Source organism: Diadema antillarum, unplaced genomic scaffold (assembly GCF_040938485.1).
Source record: "Diadema antillarum isolate AM-2024a unplaced genomic scaffold, OU_Dant_1.0 seq00000687_RagTag, whole genome shotgun sequence".
In the NCBI taxonomy this organism is placed as follows: domain Eukaryota; kingdom Metazoa; phylum Echinodermata; class Echinoidea; order Diadematoida; family Diadematidae; genus Diadema; species Diadema antillarum.
The window spans coordinates 679311-689616 of NW_027271592.1; the positions used below are offsets into that span (position 1 = coordinate 679311).

General features: G+C 37.0%; 1 protein-coding gene across 2 annotated transcripts; it reads left to right on the forward strand.

The window, feature by feature from the left end:
• Positions 1-675: 675 nt before the first annotated feature.
• Positions 676-7006, forward strand: LOC139737256 (uncharacterized). 2 transcript variants are annotated; one of them, XR_011711368.1, is made up of 5 exons: positions 676-877; positions 1920-2008; positions 3396-3456; positions 5030-5146; positions 5434-7006. XR_011711368.1 is itself a non-coding variant. In XM_071647933.1 (4 exons), exons 1-4 carry the CDS (start codon positions 1894-1896, stop codon positions 5525-5527), a joined length of 387 nt encoding a protein of 128 aa, XP_071504034.1. In that variant the 5' UTR covers positions 1831-1893; the 3' UTR covers positions 5528-7006. The 2 variants fall into 2 exon arrangements, 1 of the variants encoding a protein (XP_071504034.1); XM_071647933.1 differs by lacking the exon at positions 676-877 and having other exon boundaries at positions 1831-2008.
• Positions 7007-10306: the final 3300 nt, after the last annotated feature.

Sequence of the window (10306 nt, forward strand, 5' to 3'; positions counted from 1 at the left end):
TCACCATTTGTATGCAGTTTTGCAGAGTCCAATTCACAGACTCGGCCAGGGCCAGTGCTGCCTGTACGAGCAACTCCCTTAGTTGGAAGTGGTAAGAATGTTTATTTTCTTTCCTTCAAAAAAAAAAAAAAGAGAAAGATATGTAAATACATGTATAAATAGTTAAGAAGTCTTGAGAAGCGTAAAAGAGAAATCATCAATATGTGAGACTATCGAGCCAATATTGTAAAAGACATCATGTAAAGAGCTACATATGAAGGAGGATGAGCCACTCCACTATGCACTCACAATTTATACACTTACATGTACCTGTAGAAATGTAAAGGAGAATTCACTTCAGATACTGAACCTCAGTAAGCATTGTATTTGTGTGTATATTCATGCAGCAATGGATTTTGTGTGTATGCTAAGCCTTAAACTCATTTCACCTTACTGTATTTTAATTTTGTCTAAGTTGACTCTGTTGGACAAAAGAAATAGCTTTGACTTTTATTAGGGAAAATTTGACTTGTGAAGAGTTAAAAACAACACAATATAAAGAGAAGGGGCCATGAATAGACCTTTGACTTTTGCAGAGTTGAATGTATAACAATTTTTCTGCGGGGCTGAGCCGCTGCTACTTCATAGCAAGCAGTAGATGTTTACATATCACATGTAGCACAAATTAATTTATGAACCCTTTGAAGTATTGAAAAAAAAAAGGATTAAGTGGCCTATCAGCAAGCATCATACCATGTAAAAGAAGAAAAAAAAAATAAAGCTTTCTAACACATTACCAAATGTTTATTTCTTGAGACATCGCCTCATTGCCACCCCCTGGAGTTACGTCCCAGACTTGTAGTACTTCAGGATTACACGATGACCACGGTTACTTCGGGTTTGTATTGCACATGTATATTTCTTAGAAAATTTGCAATATCGTATCAGTTGATGTTGATAATAGGTGAGCGAATGTGTGCAAGAAAAATAAAAATGAGATTGAGTTGTTGGGATATGTGAAAGTAGGCCTACATTGTGTAAGAAAATCTGCATCTAACTTTAGATGTTTTTTCAATGACAAGTTTTTACCATGTGGTCAATAACATTGAAACATGTACAGTATATGATTGCTCTATCTCAGAATTGACAATCTATCTTTTTGAAAATTTTCTTTTTAGTTTCTTTTACACCGTAGTTTCTTCACAGCATATGTAATCTTTTATCTCCTGAGATCTTGTTAGATTTTTATTATTATAGTTTTCCTACTAGTAATTGTTATTTGTATAATTTTTTTTTTTTGCTACTATTATTAGAATAATTATCTTTGTTATTCCATATTTTATGATTTCATATTACGTTATACAGTGCACTCCCGTTATAACGAACACGGTTATAACGAAATTTCGTTATAACGAAGTAAATCTTCTGGGCCCAAAATTATCACCATTAAAGTCTATGGTGAAAAATTCGCTTATAACGAACACGCTTATAGCGAAATTTCCGTTATAACGAAGTCTTTTCCGAGCGCCACAGACAAAGAAAAACAAAAGAAATGTGCTCCGTTATAACGAAATGCGAATTGCTTTCGAAAATACGTAGCGGAACAAGCATTTACTAGCTTTTCTGCATGGGTGAACGCTTCACACCATTGTGTGTTCGCTCTTTGTGTTACGCACAGTTTCTGAGGGGAACTTGCGTTTATTATTGTGATACAGTTATCCCATCACATTTCACATAGCTTTCCAGTGTATGATGAGTATTCAGCAAACAGAATATACGTGGTTTTCTTGTTTTCGTTATATATTGTATTTGTTCGGTTATAACGAAATTTCGTTATAACGAAAGAAAACTGCCGGTCCCGAGCATTTCGTTATAACGGGAGTGCACTGTATATTATGTTTGTGTTGAAATTGTATGCTACCCATTCCATCATACCACAGGTCAGGCTGGCTGTCTGAAGATTCCAAAGAAGACTCTTCATCTGCAGAAAGCATTCCCACCATAGCCAGTCCCAAGGAATCCTTGTTTGGTGAGCGAAATTCATAAAAAAAAAGAAAAAAAAAGAAGATATGGCCCTCCGCTCTCAAACCTCGCACAGCCTGTGAAAGATATAGTTGTTGCTTTTTACATTAACCCTAATCCCATTAGGTTTTTTGAGGGACTTGAAACGGGGGGGGGGGGGGGGGGGGGGGCGGCCAAAACCCTTCAGATCTCGGTCGTGTGGATCGCGCAATTCTCAAGAAAATGTACACAATGCTCTCAAACCTCGCACAGCCTGTGAAAGATATAGTTATTGCTTTTTACATTAACCCTAATCCCACCAGGTTTTTTGAGGGACATGAATCGGGGAGGCCAAAACCCTTCAGATCTCGGTCGTGTGGATCACGCAATTCTCAAGAAAATGTACACAATGGTAGATGATGATGTAATCTACAAGACTGAGTAGTTAGATTTTTCAAATTGTAATTAATGTATGTTATATAAATTCATGCAAAAATATTTTGTTGTCCATAAATCACTAAATTTAGCTCCAAGACTTCTAAATTTTAGTGAACATATTCTTTTCAATTACCTCAACAATTGCAATATTGATGCAAATATTCAGCTTTAAGATTCTGCTTTATGTATTACATTATTTCTTGAATTTCTTATATATTCCTTTTTTCTTTTTTTTTCTTTTTTTTCATCACAATTTTTACAGAATTTTTTCAAGCACAATCAGACTGAAATAAATCATCAGTCATGGAAAATAAAAAAATATTTTTTATATGATTTGATTACAAAAGTGCAATTTACATTAGATTAGTACACAAAATCATGCTTTTGAGCAATTTGGGGGATGACAAAATTTCTTAAAAGAGGCATGGCTTCAAAACGGTATGCCCGGGTCTCAAAAGTTGTGTGATACTTGAAAGAAAAAAGTTATAAAATGTAGTGGAAACAGCATCTCGTGTTGCCGAATAATCACGCAAAACGTTGAACATGGGATTAGGGTTACGAGAATGCAGCAAAAATGTACGCACAAGCTTTAATTTGTGACTGTCATCTTGTCAGTTTTGAAAAACTTCTGACAGTATTTCTTTAGTCATCAAATATACTGTTCTACAAAGCGTATAGATGAGCATGTTCACATGTTTTTGAGTTTTTCCAATGATATCTACTCTAGAAAATGACTTTTTAATGCTAAAAATCCATTCCAATTTCACCCTGCACAAATTAGAAGACGGACTTCTTCAGTGGTAATGAAGTATGTTCATTTTAATAGAGTGCAACTATAAAGAAAAAAAAAAAGCATGGAAAATAAAACTTATTTCACATTATTATTTCACATCACCGCAGCAAAGTATTTGATTATAGACTATATCAATGAGAAATGATTTACAACTACTCATTTAGTACTTTCATTGATTTTACAGAACCAATCCAAGCATCAACTTCTCGCACACGGAAGGCCGTGCTCCCATCTTTTTCAGGAAGGTAGGTTATGTGTGTGTGTGTGTGTGTTTCCTTTTCTTCCGTGCAACAGACAATTGGTGAAATGATGGACAATTGATTAAAGTTTTTAAGGGAAAACCAGGAGTGGTGTAAGTTGCCGGGCATAGGACAAAGATCAAATACCTTATTCAAATGGAGTGCAGAATGTGTCACTGTAAGATCATCAAAGTGGGCTGCATCCCAGTTGATTGCCCACACCATGAAATTGTGTGATTATGTATGTTTTTATTATACACCAACATCCCAGAAAACTTCACCAATATCTGACCTCGGCAAGTCTAAGACATAAATACTTGAAGGATAATTTTATATGTACTTTCGGCATGGACCCTCTGATGTGTATGGGTGTGACAGCATTTCATTTTATATTGTTATGTATCTTTTATTTGTTTATTTTTATGACCTCCGCCAAGGGAAGATGTTATGTTTTCGTTACCATTGGTTTGTTTGTAAGTTAGTTTGTCCGTGTGCAAAATAGCTCAAAAAGTACTCAACGGATTTGGATGAAACTTGCAGGAAAGTTTTAAAATGATGCAAGTAACAGATGATTAAATTTTGGTAGTGATCCGAGATTTTTGGGGGGAATTTATGAAGGATTTTTGATATTTTGGCAGGTAGGGTCAATGAACTTTGGAGTTCAGGCTGCAAGTATTTGAGGTTTGCATGCGCGCACTAAAGTGCGTGCTCCACTTTCTGCTAGGGCGAGGCGTGCCATGCCGCTGAGGGTTTGTGACTTAACAAAGGCTTCTATATTAAGATCTCGGCTATCAGAGGTGCGATCTTGACAAAATTTGTCATGCGTGACACCCACGTCAAAATACACCAGTTTGTTACAAAAGATTTTGAGAAACAACCAATTATTAATTGTAATTCATTAATTATGCAAATTAGGCAAAAGATCATATTTTAGCCTAATTAAAAGCATTGAAAGCCTCCTTTTTGGTTTGTATGTCTGAGCATATTCAACAATTGTACATCATAAAAACTTCTAAAAGTCATTTGAATTCTTCTGTATTTTATTTTCAGAATTTCTTAAGTTTCTCTTAGTTTTTCAATTTTTGTTTTTTCTTTGTTTTGTATTGGAAATTGTCACTGATCACTTTTCTACCATAATCAGCCTAAAAGTAATCAATAAAAGTGATTAATTGTAAAAATAATCAGGTTTTAATGACTTTCATGACAGAGCACAGTTTTCCTTAGGAAATGTACACAAAATCACAAAATTGTGCCTGTTTTGGGGTGAAATGCCATTACAGAAATGGGCCTGGCTTCGAAAAAGTACACATGTAGGCCTACGTTGTAAATTTGGGCTCAAAAGACATACATGTACACTTAATACATGTAGATGTGCTTTAATTACCCAACATTTGTAATACAGTGTACATGTAACATGTATTTATCTAGCATTATGTGTTCAGGTTCAATATGTTCTTCATTAACATAGAGAGTAAGCTGCTGAATCGAGGTTTGTGGCTTCTTCCTGATGGAGTTTTGGTAGTAAATTGTTTAATGCTTATCTAAATGTTTTTGTTCTCATTCTTGCCTTTCAACACAGAGTTGGGCAGCCCATGGTATTGTCACAGTCGGATTCTGACTTAGATTACCCTCCTCGTCGTCCTCAGGAGCAGACATATCTTGAATATGAGGCCATTGCTTCTGAGACATCCTCTGTGTATGTTTAAGTCTAGTGTTTTATCAGTCAACATCCGTAGTAACTGGAAAAGCTGCTTCCACAAACTTGAGCATCACAACGTGATAACATTGAATAATTAAAAAATTTATAATGTCATAAGACAGTGCATATTTCATAAATATTCTTAAGTATACACATGCATATTTTAACCCTCTCATCATTGATTAGAAAAGAATAAGTTAAGTGATTAATTTTTAAATACAGGTGTGAGAAACTCTATATGCGAAAAAATGATTACATACATTTTTCTAATTTTGTTTATGCAGAGTGAAGGTTGAAATGCAAGAAGGACAGGACCTAGATGTGTTTGACCATGAGCTTAGTGCCACTGAGGATGTCTCCGATGATGGATGGAGATGATCGAAAGGAAGCAGAGGAGATGGCAATTATAAATGAGAAGAAATACATTGTGTTTGAAAGCAGACTACTTGTGAAAACTGTGTTTGGAACAACATGCCCAACATGCAGAAAGGAACAGCCATCACCATCATATGGCAATGTGCAAGAAAACATGGCTCCTCCTGGACATCTCAGCCCAGATACAAAGGTGCATTTGCTGGCAATCTGCAGGCGTCATCATGCATAGTAATGTCGGAGAACAGTTGTGCCAGTCTGTCTTTGATATGAAAGGAGACACTATACGGATCAAACTACAAGCAGTATTTATTTTCAAATGATTGGTTGCATTGATGAGATCTTAGAAGTAACAGCTACATGTTAGACTACCCCTGAGTTTGGTCACCGAGCTAACGACACACAATTATTCTATAGTCAGGGCTCGACACTATAGGTGGCTTGGGGCCACCAAATATGAAAGTCAGTCCACCAAATTTCAGAAAAGGGCAAATTTGGTGGCCCACCTCGGGCCACCAGATTTTTTCGAAAAGTATGTCAATAAATTCGTAACTTTTCGCGCCGGAAATGCATAAATGCATGCAGTGAGTGTCCGACTCATTAAAAAAAAAAAGACTTTTATCAATGTTTCTCATTGTTTTTTTTCGGGACACCAAATTTTTCTCTCGGGCCACCAAAAATTTCAAATTGATGATTTTGGTGGCCCCATCGGGCCACCAAAAAATAAAGTTAGTGTGGAGCCCTGCTATAGTGAATGAAATTTGTATTCATATGTTTGTCCCCAGTTGGCTGAGTTGGCTCAGTTGGTGACGCGTTGCAATGTTGTGTGTAAGCATACCGTCCCCTCTAGCAAGAGGCAAAACACTCTGTCCCTCGGATAGGACATAAAATGGAAGTCCCATGTACGAGAGAGTAACAGCTCATGCACTTAAAAGATCCCACTTCATTCATTCATCGCAAAGAGCAGGGTGTTTAACCCAGTGAAGTGGTCCCACCTCACATCCAATTGGACCCCATGGAAGACCAGCTGAAGGGTACAACTGTATTAGCTCACATTTGCAAACCCACGAAAATCAAAACTGCATAAAACAGGTCCAATATGACTTCAAGTGCAAGTTATAACAGTAACATACCTCACCTGTTGCTCTTTGTCTATACCATTCGATAAAAGAGAGAAAATTATCGTTTTAAAATCAATTTTCAAACGGGGTCAACCCGACCCAAAATCGAATTACGAGCACGCGCTAGCTAAGTACATGTAACTTACACATGTATCGCATGCATGTAGTACGTACATGGACCGGAGCTAGCGAGCGTTACACGCATGCATACAGTGCATTTTCATTCATTTTTATGAAAGTAATGGACTAATTGGAACGAAATTTTGCTCAGGTGTTACTGCAATCATACCCAAACTCCATGCTAACTATGAGACCAATTGCTGCAGGCTTACAAATGTGGGCTAATACCTTTAACGTAGCTGAATATGGGCTATCCAGCCATTTTCTCAGATGGAAATAAACAAACAAACATATCTACAGCATTTTGAGAGTCTTTCCCCTTCATTTCCATGCAAAGTACTGGTATGGTATTATACTTCATATATTTACCTTTTGCAACTGAACTAAAGATTAAGCCGTATACCAAGATCCAAACACCAAGTGAAATCTGTGAACAGGATAAATCGATGAAAACATTCAAGAGGCATACATGAAAGAAATTCATAATGATATCATACAATTCAATCATCAACATTTCTTCTTTCCAGGCAAAGACCTCATTAAGAATAAACATTACGGGTGATCAACTTAACCCGTTCCTTCTGCAATTCTCTGAGTGCCTTTAATGCCCCCAAACGAGATTCTTTTCGCCCGTCGATAGAGAGGCACGCAGGTTGGTAATCCAGCTGTGTGAAGGCAGTCAAGCGGTTCATTGTGTCCCCCTTTCTACGGTCAACTACATGTGCCCATGAACAATGGAAATATCGATCGGGTGCGAGGTATGAATAGAGCGTGCGCTGATGAGCTCTCAGAATCTTTTGTTCTACACAAAACCAGGTAACTGAATGAGGTGACTGGGGTCAGCGAACCCGCATTTCTAACTGATCTCAGCCTTGATCATTATGTACATGTTCGTACGAGTTTACAGCAGAACAAGCAAAAAACTAAATCAGGAACAGGTACACAATACTGTAAAACCCCCTTTTTTTAAACAGCAGGAGAACAAATCCTGATAGAATAAACTCTGATCTTTTTTTTTCAAACCCACTTTTCTGAGCATTTTAACACAAAGAAACATGAATTTAGGCCACTGAAGCAGGCACCCTTGTCTTCATTTTGGGAACCTGGTAAACCAGGCTCCCGTATATCAGTTGCTCCCACGGGAACCTGGTAAACCAGGTTCCCGTAAGGAACGGGTTAATTGCATGATAGTTTACAGGTGGAACACGAGAGTCCATATTTGGTTTCTTTTCCAATCTCTCAAATACCAAAAAAAAAAAACGCAGCAGATTGCTTCTGAGTTTCGCTTCCAAACACAGGTTTTGTCCTACGACGTAATTTCAATAATGATGATGATGGTGATATAAAAATACATAGAAAAGAAATTAATCAAAAAAATATTGAAGTATAATTAAAGATATAAACACATAAACACATGGTACTAAGATCAGAAAGTACTCTGTGGTACTGTACCTTCATTATTGACTACGTTTGTATTTCAATCTTGTCTCCATAACAATCCAAACTTCCTCTAAAACTTCAATCACTATTTATATATTTATATATATATATTTATGTACATATCTCATCATGAAATCAAATAAGATTAAGGCAACATATTTCTACAGATTCTGGAAATAGATCTTTAATAATAAGGGGGAAAGCAATGATGAAAAAAAGACACAATTCCTTGCGTAGCACAGCTCACCATTGTGCCTTCAACGATCTGTTGTGAATCCTTCCAAGTCTGTACTGTCAAAAAAGGCTTACGGTCGTGAATGCAACCATTCCATCCCCAAGTCACTATGGAGAATGATCTGTAGCACAAACCTTGGACTCCGAGTTGATGAAACATCGCAAAACATTCAACTGAACTGTGGGTATGGCACGAATTACTTCGTGGCATAGAAAAACACGCAAGTAAAGATTAATGCTCTTTCTGAGCAAAATTGTGCATTTTACTTTCGCTGGCTGCTCGTTCCAGATGTCATTAACTATTGATTGATCCGTGCCTGAGGCTGAAAGCCAAACAATGTTTGGATGGAGAATGGAAGTATTAAAGTTTAATACTGTACAATGACAATGTGCTCCGAGGATCGACCTTTTTTGATAGCTGATTGTATGAAGAGTTTTTGAGTGTCTAAATTCCATTGGCAGATATATTAATTGAACGAGAATCCTTTGATAATTACTGCTTCCCATATGTACACATTGCGTGATACATGTATTTGATATGCAGTTCTTTAATAGTCTACTGATTATCAAAAGGTAATGAAACTTGCAACACCGATACTGCATAATATACTTCAAGGCTCTTCGGTTTGGCCTTTTTCTCCCTCCTTTTGGCCTTTTCACATCTTCTATACTTCAAAGGAGCAACATCAACTTACACACCCAGAAATATACGCATATAAAACATCAGATGAAATTTGCAAAGACAAAGTGCTGATAGAGCGCTCCTAATACAGTCACGGATGCGCATGCGTACTCACACACACAAGAATGACATTGATGTTATACACATACACACATACACAGATACAGACAAAATCACGAGGTACAAATGTAATTCTTTTTTTCAGTCCTTCATATCGTTCTTCTCAAAGCTTTCTTTCTGTTCTGTTTCAAGATACTTTACAAGGAACAAAGAGTTTTATGAATAGAATGTTGCGACGAAAAAAAGAAAAGAAAAATGGTACATGTATAGACAAAGACAAGACTCCCTTTAAGTTACCAAAACTTTGATGTGATGCGAAACACAACCTACGACATCGAAGCTGTCTCATTGGCTGGCATTGTATTTTCGCTGGCTATACAGACGCTGCGAGAAGCACTTTCCTAATATGAATTATCAATGCAATGATTTTCTGTTGTTCATTTTTTACCTGGAGTATTTCTTCTGAGTGCATTCATACGATTTTTAATAGACGAAAGACTGCGCACGCTATCGTAATTACTTTCGTATGTAACACAGACAACATGGGGGGGGGGCTACATCAACATAACCTCGACATTGCTAACAATGGAGTTGAATGAAAAGATCCTGATAACTACTTCCATTAACGCATTTCTTTTTGATGATCTATTCCATTTACTTCCATATGATATTAACACAGAAAACATACATCAACGTAACCTCGACCTGTTAATAATCGAGTTGAATGAAATAGGTCCTGATAACTACTTCCATCAACATATTCCTTTTTAATGATCTAACCCATTATATTTACAATACAAAATTAATGATCACGAGTGTATTACTCAATATCACATCGAAGTATATTGAGGGGAAATGTGGACAGACCTTACTTGCTCTTAAAGTCATTATGTCACAAACTGACGTTAAACGGAAATGAAACGACAGGCGTTTGTGTTCTACTTGATATTAGGATAACTCTGTGTACTCCATAGCATTGTCGGCCTTCGATTGTTTTTTTCCGAGGGTCTAGAAGCCCGGTCACACAGCGCTTTACGGCTTAATCACGGCCAAAACACGTCAAAAAGCGGTCTCCCGTGAAGCAGACGATGTTGTTCGCGTTGATGTCGAGTTTAAGACGAGCTACCG

Coding starts and splice junctions, on each gene's coding strand:
- LOC139737256 (XM_071647933.1), top strand. CDS start 1,894: ATGCTACCCATTCCATCATACCACAGGTCAGGCTGGCTGTCTGAAGAT. Junction 2,009..3,395: donor TCCCAAGGAATCCTTGTTTG/GTGAGCGAAATT, acceptor TTGATTTTACAG/AACCAATCCAAGCATCAACT. Junction 3,457..5,029: donor CTCCCATCTTTTTCAGGAAG/GTAGGTTATGTG, acceptor CTTTCAACACAG/AGTTGGGCAGCCCATGGTAT.